General features: G+C 44.0%; 1 protein-coding gene across 4 annotated transcripts in view; it reads right to left on the bottom strand.

The window, feature by feature from the left end:
• Positions 1–12507, bottom strand: part of LOC133654264 (sodium-coupled neutral amino acid transporter 3-like) — a 167115-nt gene that overhangs the window by 88216 nt on the left and 66392 nt on the right. For 2 of the 4 annotated variants that reach the window (XM_062054510.1, XM_062054502.1), the window contains exon 2: positions 6037–6254. In XM_062054510.1, coding sequence (XP_061910494.1) covers positions 6037–6173 — 137 coding nt within the window. In that variant the 5' untranslated portion in view covers positions 6174–6254. Of the gene's footprint in view, positions 1–6036; positions 6255–12507 lie in introns of those variants that run through there. The other 2 variants (XM_062054519.1, XM_062054527.1) reach the window with 2 other exon arrangements.

Here is a 12507-nt window from a genome sequence, read left to right as displayed (position 1 = left end):
TGGTTTAAGACACTTTACCAGCCAGTTACCACATATTCACCTTAGCAGGGATTATGTCCTACAGCCTGCAGTTATTGGGCAGTTATAATAGTGACCATGGTACATTGTCATGTCTCCAGGAGGCATCCGTTAAAAGGGGTTCCATTGTCATATCTCTCCAAGACGATGTCTGTGCCGTCTCCCTAGGTCTTCAGTAGTTATTTCCTAGCTTTCGCCTCGCATCTTAGTTTGTTGTATTTGTGGGGTTTTTTAACCTTTTTCCATGGTGTTCCAGTTTTTGCCACCAACGTTGTTTGTCCTGTTGTATGCTTTGACCTCGACAATAAAGAGGAAGATAAACTGTTTGCTGACTTCCGCCTCTGCATCTTGAATCTGCACCACACAACCCTAACAGAAAAGATCCAGCCATTTGAATAGATCCAGTAAAGGCAAAATCCTTGAGGTGAGCGTTGCACGGCGAGGCGCAACGTATAAACCAACAAGAGGACACTGTGCATGGGCCTACAGGGCCTGTCTGAACATCAGGACGCCATGATTGAGCGACTCAACATGCTTTTGGCCACCGTCATACCAGTCACTAGAACCTGCGCCTGGCACAAATGCCTCCCTGCCTATCCTGACCTACCCAGCCGGACACCCACTGTTATCCTGACTCGAGCGGTTCTCCAGCGGCAAGTACGATGTGAGACATTTTTGACCCAATACATGCTCCATTTTAAAGTACACTCCTCTGTTGTTTTTGCAATCGTGATTTCTCACCTGTCAGGTCAAGCGGGTGCCTGAGCCACGGCGGAATAGAATCAAAAGACCGTCACCAGCTCCACCTACGCCGCATTCTCCAAGGTGCTGAGACAAATATTTCAGTGGGGACTTTCGGGCAGAGAGGTGGCGAGATCCCTGTTCAAGCTCCGACAAGGCATGCAGTCCACGGGTCGCAGACTACACCATTGAGTTTCGCACCATGGCCACCGACTGTGACTTGGGTTGTACAGCACTCCTGGAAACGTTCTTCCTTGGCTCGCTGACCACATCCGGCATCTTATGATTCCGCTGACCTTTACGACGAACATCGATGACCTCATCGAACTGGCGGTACAAACTGACATTCGCCTTCAGGAAGAAAAGAGGGATCGACGACAGTGACATAGACATTTGTGTACTCATAGATTGTGGGGCTGATGATAATTTTCTGGTTTTAGCATTTATAAAACTGCATGCTATTCTGCTTATTATACGGTCTCAACCTCAGAAGATATTTTCCCTTGACGGGCGCCTTTTGGTTTGTATAACTGATCAGACCCACTCTCTTAATCTGTGCTCGTCTGGGAATCATCTTGAGGCACTAAGTTTTTTCGTGATGCCGTCCCGTTCCATGCCCATTGTTTTCAGGTTAACCAGGTTGTGTAAGCATAACCCGCACATAGATTGGCCACGATCAGCCATCCTTAATTGGAGTGTTACCTGCCACAGACTCTGCTCTGCCCCGGTGCCGCACAGTTCCCCAAATACTTACCCTACAGAGGTCTAGATCTGTCTAAGGTGCCTGACTACCTTGCAGCTGAATCGGTTCGTCTGTCAGCCATGTTGACATGGAACGCCACTGTCGCCGATCCCTATTTTCTTCCTGAAGGCGAATGTCAATTTTTACCGCCAGTTCGATGAGGTCATCGATGCCAGACTATCATGATATCAAGGCAGTTTTTAGCAAGGACTGTGCCCTATCTCCCCCCCCCCTGCCTCCTCACCGTCCCGAGGATTGTGGCATCGACGTGCTAGCAGGAGCCACCTGCCACCCTCCCGAATGTACAAAGTATCTAACACTGGACTCAAGTCATTAGAGAATTATATAGCCACGTTATTAGCTTCAGGCCTGATTCATCCTTCAACCTCTGTGTTTTTTCTTTGAAGGAAAGAAGGACAAGTCACTGCGTCCCGGCATTGATTACCGTGCATTAAATCAAATAACCATCAAGAATAAGTAGCCTCTTCTCCTCTTAGATACTGCAATCACTCCCTTGCAGTCGGCAACATTTCTTTACTAAACTTGACCTCCGGAACGCATATTACCTTGTTTCCATCCGTGACAAGGATGAGTGGAAAACGGTGTTCAATACCCCCTCTGCCATTTTCCAGAGTCTTGTCAACGACATTTTTCGCAACATGATCGGTCGATTCCTTCTCGTTTACCTCGATGACATTCTGATCTGATCCACTACCTTGGACGAATATATCCTGCAGGTACGGTTAGTACTCCAACGATTACTAGAGAATAAATTATTCGTCAAAGCCGAGAAGTGTTCATTTCATTCAATGCCGATCCCTTTTTTGGGACTTACAGATGGCGGTGGTCAACCGGCCTTCTCCTGTGTCCAGGAAGCTCTTTCAGAGTTTTCTGGGATTCGCCAATTTTTAACGTCGCTTCATTTGAAATTTTTGTCGAGTTGCGGAACCTCTTATTAAGCTTAACTCCACAAAGGATCCATTTGTCTGGTCATCTGATGCCCGTTCCGCTTTTTCTACTCTCAAGAGATTGTTTACCTCTGCCCCTGTACTTGATTACCCTGACCGTTCTCTCCAGTTTTTTGTAGAGGTTGACGCCTCTGACTAAGGCGTGGGGGCCGTCCTTTCCCAGCGCTCCACCACGGACCAGAGGTCCCACCCCTGCGTTGTGCTCTCATGTTGCCTGACCCCTGCAGAACGGAATTACGACGTCTGCAACGTCTGGCTGTTGTCCTGGCCCTCCAGGAATGGAGGCATTGGCTGGAAGGGGCAGAGATACCTTTCATTATATACAAAGAACATAAGAACATGGCGTACCTACGCACCGCCCAGAGACTAAAACCCAGTCAGGCCAGGTGGGCTCTCTTCTTAACTTGTTTCAACTAGGGCTGTCAATGTTAATGTGTTAATAAAAATAAATTAGTAAAAATAAATTATTGCGTTATCAAATATGTATGAAGATTAATCACTTCCGGGTTAAGACTTAGGCGCATTTGTCACAGTCTGTGATTACTATGAGAGGCGGCCAATTTCGCTTCAAAACAGAACTTTGGATAAAACTAAGGTAACTTGTTGGTATTGCAGCGACAAATGTTCTTATCATTGACGCACATCAAGTTTGAAATGCCATCTTAAAGTGAAACACGTAGTAGAGGATGGCGCCGTCATCATTGCCAATGCTCTTGGCAAATCTTTTTGTAAACAGCCACTAACGACAAAATTTGCAATTTTCCTGGTGATATTGGAGACTTTTTTGTGTCTTGGAGACTCTGAGGTGAAAGCAAGCAGCAGTCTCCGGCCTTAGCGATGGGTGCTGCATGCCGGTCAGCTGGTGCTGCTGCTATGCTTGCGCCGATAGCTACATGCTAGCATGAATGCTAACTTTATCGACAACAAGCAGAGGAGAACCTAAGTTGGCAAAGTTTATCGATTTAATGTTGTCAACAAAAGTACCACAGTTAGATGTCCGCATGTAGGACATCTAACCAAGTCTTGCAGGAAGATGTGATTCATATCACCACAGCTGATCTGTTGTACAATATTGGAGAGGAACAATTACAGCAAGAATAAACCAACTGTACTACACATACAAAAGCATCAACTTTCTTCTACTGACTAAATGTGAATTTATTTTGCTTTCTGGAGAACGTTTGACATCTGAAAGTAATCCCAACGAGCTGGGGTCGCTGTACCAAAAAACAGATCAGCATTGTCATCTGAAAAAGGTAAACAAACTTGTTTCAACAACTGTTTAAACTAAAGAAGAGTAAATGGTGCACTGTTAAGTTGTTTATGAGTGTGTTTACTACATTAACTATTAGTAACTGTACTTTGTTTGCTATATTATTGCAAATTGCAAAGACTTTCAAAATTGCACTTAAAGGCCTACTGAAACCCACTACTATCGACCACGCAGTCTGATAGTTTATATATCAATGATGAAGTCTTAACATTGCAACACATGCCAATACGGCCGGGTTAACTCATAAAGTGCAATTTTAAATTTCCCGGGGAACTTCCGGTTGAAATCGTCTATGCATGATGACGTTTGCGCGTGACGGCAATGGTTGAAACGGAAGTATTCGGACACATTGTATCACAATACAAACAGCTCTGTTTTCATCGCAAAATTCCACAGTATTCTGGACAACTGTGTTGGTGAATCTTTTGCAATTTGTTTAATGAACAATGGAGACTGCAAAGAAGAAAGCTGTAGGTGGGACCGGTGTATTAGCGGCTGGCTGCAGCAACACAACCAGGAGGACTTTGAGTTGAATAGCAGACGCGCTATCAGACGCTAGCCGCCGACCGCATCGATGATCGGGTGAAGTCCTTCGTCACGCCGTCGATCGCTGGAACGCAGGTGAGCACGGGTGTTGATGAGCAGACGAGGGCTGGCGTAGGTGGAGCGCTAATGTTTTTATCATAGCTCTGACGAGGTCCCTTAGCTAAGTTAGCTTCAATGGCGTCGTTAGCAACAGCATTGCTAGGCTTCGACAGGCGGCACAGCATTAACAGTGTAGTTACAGGTCCAGTGTTTGGTTCTGTGTCTCCTGATAGTAGTATTGTTGATCTTCTGTCTATCCTTCCAGTCAGGGGCTTATTTATTTTGTTTCTATCTGCATTTAAGCACGATGCTATCACGTTAGCTCCGTAGCTAAAGTGCTTCACCGATATATTGTCGTGGAGATAAAAGTCACTGTGAATGTTCATTTCGCGTTCTCGACTCTCATTTTCAAGAGGATATAGTATCCGAGGTGGTTTAAAATACAAATCCGTGATCCACAATAGAAAAAGGAGAAAGTGTGGAATCCAATGAGCCCTTTTACCCAAGTTACGGTCAGAGCGGAAAAAAAAAAAGGTCCTGCACTGCACTCTAGTCCTTCACTCTCACGTTCCTCATCCACGAATCTTTCATCCTCGCTCAAATTAATGGGGTAATCATCGCTTTCTCAGTCCGAATCGCTCTCGCCATCGCACACACACACACCACACTACAAGTTGGGACAAAAAATGTGGTTATCCTCCCGTGACCTGCTACTGGCAACGGACTCCAAGAAGCTGGCTCCCAGATTTTTTTTGTCCTTTCCCCATCATTAGGATTGTCAACTGCGCTGCTGTTCCGGAATCCCTCAAGTGTAATCCAGTTTTCCATGTTTCCCGCATTAATTCCAGCCCACTCAATCCACCTAAGGTACCTCCACTTTCTCCCAGGCTGGTCGATGGTCACCCCGCCTTTACGGTCAATACGATCTTGGACATGAAAAGAAGGAGCAGGGGTCTCCAGTATCTGGTGGATTGGGAGGGATACGGTCCCGAGGAGCACTCCTGGATCGCTAGATCCCTCATTATTGATCCCCCGATCTGCTTAATGATTTTTATCATCGTTTACCACAGGGCAGGTAAGCCACCAGGAGGCGTCCATTAAAAGGGGGGAGTACAGTTACATTGTCATATCTCTGTGTTATATTGCGTGTTCTTGCATCTGGTTCTCACTCTCTCGCGCCACAGTGTTGCGTGCTGCAGGCTCGAGGTCTCAGGGACACCTGACCCCAATTAGTGGGCCACTATTTAACTGAATATGTTCAGCTGTGTGTGACCGGACCTTTTGTTTGCCATGCTGTCCTTGCCACGCTCAACGCTCTTCCAAGACGATTTCTGTGCTACTCTATGGCTCTCCAGGTCTGCACTAGTTATTTCTTAACGTCCTAGTTTGTTGTATTTGTTTTGTTTTTTTACCTTGTTCTACGGTGTGCTAGTTTTTGCCAACATCGGTTTTTGTCGGACCCTGTTTTCTGCTTCGACACAAAGGAAGATAAACTGTTTGCTAGCGTCCGCCTCGCCGTCCTGCAGCCGCACCACACAACCCTACCAGACCAGACTACAGGGATGATGACATAATTAGCCCACTCATACACAAATAAACTGACATTATTTTGACACTGATGCATTACTTGGCTCTGTGAAAACATGTTCAAACTTTTTGGAGCGATAAGATAAACTGAGTGTCAGGCAAGAGTATTTGTGCGTACTCACTTTGGTTCATCTTCCACAGGTGATGTTTTGGCCGGAGCAGTGATCTCATCTTCTGCCTCATGACCTTTGCCATTAGGAATAGCATTCATCACAGCATGGGCACTTTCCGCAGTCTCGACAAGTTTGTTTTCACTCATGTCTTCTCTGCTACCTCAATGTCGATGCAAAGGATTCAGTTGTAGCTGGGAGAATAAACTTCTTATTTTCCAATATTGGATCTGGGGAAGGAAAGAGAGAAATATTGGTAAATTCTATTAAGTGATTAAAGTTACTGATCTTTAAAAAAAACTGTATTATAATATAATAAAAAATTAATAATAATACTAAAAATATTTAATTAAAGTTAAAGTGCCAATGATTGTCACACACACACTAGTTGCGGTGAAATTATCCTCTGCATTTGACCCATCCCCACTGTGAGCAGCAGCGGTGGCCGCGCCCGGGAATCATTTGGTGATTTAACCCCCCATTCCAACCCTTGATGCTGAGTGCCAAACAGGGAGGTAATGGCTCCCATTTTTATAGTCTTTGGTATGACTCGGCCGGGGTTTGAACTCACGACCTACCGATCTCAAGGCGGACTCTCAAAGAGATAAACTCAAAGTTGGACACAACACAGTCACTTGGGTTCATAAAATACCAATCACGGTATTGTCGAGTCTGCGTTAGAGAGGAATCCTTATTTTTCACCCTTTTCTTTTCGAAAACGTTATGCGCTGTAGCTCGGCTGCCTAAACCTACTCGTTGGATAGTGCCACCACATGACGAGACGTGAATGTTGGATTGTGTTCCCGCATCAGAGAATGGAGCGGGCACTATCCACCATTACGTTTGGACATCACTGGGTCAATATTGTGTTATTCTTTTTTTTTTTTCAATTCCTTCTTTTTGGAGACTTTCATAAAGATTTACTGTGTAAGTTTGTAAATACGCAATAATTTGGTGAAAAACAACAAGATTGACTGGTGGAAAAAAAACAGCCGAAAATTTGGGGTCCATGGCACGTTATATCATACTTTGAGTGTAGGTGTTTTGACAGATCCCAATCGTAATTGACAGATCAACTGACAAGTCTTGGAACAGCGGAAGGACAGAATTCCCTTTAAGTGTGACACACTCCAAGGAGTCCTGTAGTGCTGTTTTAGGGGGTTCAAAACGGCTCCTGTGACATGCTTCTACTGGAGGCTGCACACCAAAGCCCCCCAGCTGGCTGCCACTGAATGAACCCTTTTGTTGTGTTGCATAGGCACTACTGAAGGCTGTAATATAAGGCACTCTTGGTGCCACGCACACTGATGCTGTAGGGATATAAAGAGGAGAACCAGCTTGGACCAGCTGCCAACCAGTTACAGGGGTCTAATTTTTTTTCTTTTTGCTTGACACTTTTATCTTGGTTCTCTTGTTTAGAGAAGACGGTTCAACGTGGCAACAATGAGGGGGTTTTCTGGCATTCTGCATTCCTGGCAACCACTCTGCTGTCCTCGCTACCCACTCTGCAGGGTTCTTCCGCTCCACAGCCTTTACTTGAACATATCTTTTTGTGACATTAGCACAACCGACAGAATGTGAGGTGAAGACTGCATTTGTAATTCCTGTGAAGCTGTCCTACAAACTGCGTTGCTGCTAGCTGCATTGCACAGCCAGGCCCCTTCGTGTCTCTTGCTAAACCTAGGCAACATGGTCGAGCAGCAAAACACAGTACACAATGGCACATGTTGTGGGGTTTCCTGGGAACAGGTTGGGTAACAGTGGTACTATTGTGCCAGACTTAATTATACCGCCAGAGGCCCCCTTTTGGCTGTAGTTTGCTGGGTCACTCGAAAGGCTGCAGAAAAAAAGGTTGTTTTTTTTCTAGTTGGCTTCAGCAAATGCAACAGTCCAGCAGAAATGCTGACGGCAGCGATGGCCTTTCACATGGGACAAATCACTGCACATAACCACACTGCCACTCACGGGGTCTACAAATCTCAAGAAGAGGAGGAGAGGCCGTTCAAAGACAATAGTCCAGGGGCTGTCTGGCTACTAGGGTGTCACCTAAATGGTCTCCAGCGACACAGCTGAAACAAGAACGCTGATTGGTGAGAGTCATAGCTCCTACCATCATTGTGGTCCGTACCAAGCAGGCGATGCCAACCTTTCAATTGCGATCGGCCATTAGATCTTGGGGAATTTAAAGCTTTGATTTTTATTCTCTTACTTCAATTGATCAGTGACGCAGTGCAAGTATTAGGAAAATTTAATATATTATCATATCCCATACTGGAGAGTGACCGACAGCCAGGCAAGCATGCGCACATTTTCAATAGGTTTGAGAAAAACAATAGCAATATATTGCAATACTTTTTCTGATGATATAATATTGTCTTTTAATTTTCAAAGATCAATGTTTTTTTTAATTAACAAAAACATTTAAAATATATATTTTGGCATGTCACAATTTGGCAATATTATATCTGGGGATGTAATAATATGAAAATGTCATACCATGACCACAATTATCACGGTTTCTATATAATCGCGGTATTGATGTATGTGCTCAAAAGTACTTACACACACTAAAATATTTTGACCAAGTATTTTTTTTTTATAACTTAAGTAAATAAACACACAGATAGAAAAACCACTATTTTGCATGTTTTGTGTTTATTGTGCTTCAGTGAGAGTGTTTTAGTCTTAGTATTTTGTTATCTGATTTAATGGCTTAGCTTTTATTGTTTTAATTATTGCTTTGTACTGTAGCACTTTAATCCATCCATTTTCTACCGCTTGTCCCTTTCAGGGTTTGCGGGGGGTGCTGGAGCCTATCTCAGCTGCATTCGGCGGAAGGCGGGGTACACCCTGGACAAGTTGCCACCTCATCGCTTTAAGATGTATTTAAATGAAAAGTGCCTAACAAATAAAATCTATTATTAATATGGCGTTGTAGCATCCTACTCTGTTCAGCGGTCCTAAAACGCACCGTAAAAATACCTCTGTCTCGTATTCCTCTGGGTATAGAACAATCACTGTTTTAAGAGAGCACAGCTTGTAGGTTCAGTGTGCACAATTGGATAGCTTAGTTGCTCAGAGAGTAATGTGTTTATATACATTTATATTGGGGTATGTTGTTTTTTTTAATGGGGAAAGACATTAATCAGAATCGGAATCCCGCCTTCCGCCCGATCGTAGCTGAGATAGGCTCCAGCGCCCCCCGCGACCCCGAAGGGAATAAGCGGTAGAAAATGGATGGATGGATGGAATCAAAATCAGAAATACTTTATTAATCCCCGAGGGGAAATTAATGTTACAATCCCATTCAAGAGCAGACAAACATTACAGGGAGATAGAACAGGATCGCTGACGGGTCTGCCAACTTCTGGCGCCCCTTACAAAAAAAGGTGAGAAACAGGTAAACGCTGGGGAGGTGGAGAAAAAAAAATTCAGTCTAAACCTGGGCCCCTGGAGAGGGGGTCCAGACTGAGGCCAAGGTAAAAAAAAAAAAAACTCATAGCCATAGCACACATAAGCGTGTGTAAGAGGGAAACATCAAACATCAAGGTCACAAAGGACATTAAAGGCCTACTGAAATGCATTTTTTTTATTTAAACGGGGATAGCAGATCCATTCTATGTGTCATACTTGATCATTTCGCGATATTGCCATATTTTTGCTGAAAGGATTTAGTAGAGAACATCGACGATAAAGTTCGCAACTTTTGGTCGCTGATGAAAAATGCCTTGCCTGTACCGGAAGCAGCGTGACGTCACAGGTTGAAAGGCTCCTCACATTTCCCCATTGTTTACACCAGCAGCGAGAGCGATTCGGACCGAGAAAGCGATGATTACCCCATTAATTTGAGCGAGGATGAAAGATTCGTGGATGAGGAACGTGAGAGTGAAGGACTAGAGTGCAGTGCAGGACGTATCTTTTTTCGCTCTGACCGTAACTTAGGTACAAGGGTTCATTGGATTCCACACTTTCTCCTTTTTCTATTGTGGATCACGGATTTGTATTTTAACACGCAAAGTCCCAGAGAAGGGTCAATTGACATTTTTACCTAGAAAACACACAAGAGGGTCATTTGACCCCTAGTCCCCCCTGTGGACACTCCTTTTGTTATGAAAATGTGGCTGTTAGTGGCACACGGCAGGGGGCCACTTGAGCCTGTGTGGGGGAGGGGACCTTACAGCTCAAGCTTTAGTTCTGAGGTAGGTTGTGTGTGTTTTTGCAAGGATCAACAGAATGAAGGGATCAACACTCTGACATTTATTGTTAAAAAAAATACAAAACAAAACATATTTACAAAGAATGAAAAAGCAACTGTTTTCCCAGTTTTGGTGTGGAGGGTTGTTGCAGAAGCAATTGTTATTTTTGTGTGCCAAAAATAGTTTAAAAAAAAAAATTTACAAAGAAAAAAGCATATTTACAAAGAATGAAAAACCATGTCCATGTAAACGTGACTGACATACATTTGAGCAGTCACTCACAATCCTGGCACTGCCATTGCTCCTTTCGGCATTTCCCACATGTATAATTTTTCTGTCTACCTAGACAAACTGCCCCTAACAGCCTCATTACCATAACAAAATGAGTGATTAGTGTATTCGGGAAAAGCGTCGGGCCAAATGACCCCTCTCTGGGTCTTCTAGGTAGACAGAAAAATGCTGGGACTTCTAGTGTTAAACCACCTCAGATACTATATCCTCTTGAAAATGAGAGTCGAGAACACGAAATGGACATTCACAGTGACTTTTATCTCCACGACAATACTTAGGCGAAGCTCTTTAGCTACGGAGCTAACGTGATAGCATCGTGCTTAAATGCAGATAGAAACAAAAGAAATAAACCCCTGACTGGAAGGATAGACAGAAAATCAACAATAATATTAAACCATGGACATGTAACTACACGGTTAATGCTTCCCAGGCTGGCGAAGCTTAACAATGCTGTTGCTAATGACGCCATTGAAGCTAACTTAGCAACGGGACCTCACAGAGCTATGCTAAAAACATTAGCTATCTACCTACGCCAGCCCTCATCTGCTCATCAACACCTGTGCTCACCTGCGTTCCAGCGATCGACGGAGCGACGAAAGACTTCACGCGATCATAGATGCGGTCGGCGGCCCGGGGACGGAGGAAGTCAAGGTGAGGTCGGCGGCTAGCGCGTCTGCTATCCATCTCAAAGTCCTCCTGGTTGTGTTGCTGTAGTCCGCCGCTAATACACCGATCCCACCTACAACTTTCTTCTTTGCAGTCTTCATTGTTCATTAAACAAATTGCAAAAGATTCACCAACACAGATGTCCAGAATACTGTGGAATTTTGAGATGAAAACAGAGCTTTTTGTATTGGATTCAATGGGGTCCGAATACTTCCGTTTCAATGATTGACGTCACGCGCATACATCATCATACATAGACGTTTTCAACCGGAAGTTTAGCGGGAAATTTAAAATTGCACTTTATAAGTTAACCCGGCCGTATTGGCATGTGTTGCAATGTTAAGATTTCATCATTGATATATAAACTATCAGACTGCGTGGTCGGTAGTAGTGGGTTTCAGTAGGCCTTCAAAGACATTAAAAGAGCATAGCTGATGCAACCAGCCATTTCTACATACAGCTACAAAAAATAAAATACGTAAATTAAAAAAAACAACAAAAAAAAACATATACTCTGTGGCGGCCTCTGCGGTGTTCCACACCATCATCTGCTGGGGTGGGGGGAGCATCAGCGCTAGCTCCGCAGCCCTGTCTCTTCATCCGCATCTCCTCCAGTCTCTCCAAACGGACTCTGGTGTGGCAGAAACCCAGCAGCTGGTCTCCATGGCCAATGCTGAATTCACTGGTAAATGCTGCTACTAATGCAACTGAACTGTATTTTTAATTTTATTTGATCATTTATTTATTGTGATTGACACTTTAACAATATCAACACAATAGCTATTAAACTGGTTCATTTTTCTCTTTTATTTAATAAAATTGTTTGAGCAAAACAAGAGTACAAAATACTAAACAAAAGCAATATCTACAACTTATTTAAATTACATAAATTATTGTAAGGGGACGGCGTGGCACGGTTGGGAGAGTGGCCGTGGCAGCAACCTGAGGGTTCCTGGTTCAATCCCCACCTTCTACCAACCTAGTCACGTCCGTTGTGTCCTTGAGCAAGACACTTCACCCTTGCTCCTGATGGGTCGTGGTAAGCGCCTTGCATGGCAGCTCCCGCCATCAGTGTGTATGTGTGTGTGAATGGGTGAATGTGTCAAAGCGCTTAGAGTACCTTGAAGGTAGAAAAGCGCTATACAAGTATAACCCATTTACCATTACCCTCTTCTGTCCAGGACATGATTTCCTAAATTTTTAAACTTTAACAAAAACGACAAAAAAATATTTTGAAAAAGCTAAAATATTGATCTAATCACTCTAGTACGATCATATTCTGATACTACTCTTGGTATCGACACCACCGCTTTATGGATCGATCTGGCCT

The sequence above is a fragment of the Entelurus aequoreus genome, linkage group LG01 (assembly GCF_033978785.1).
Source record: "Entelurus aequoreus isolate RoL-2023_Sb linkage group LG01, RoL_Eaeq_v1.1, whole genome shotgun sequence".
Taxonomy (NCBI): Eukaryota; Metazoa; Chordata; class Actinopteri; order Syngnathiformes; family Syngnathidae; genus Entelurus; species Entelurus aequoreus.
The sequence above is the reverse complement of the archived record's forward strand: the minus strand, read 5'-3'. Positions and strand labels throughout refer to the sequence as shown.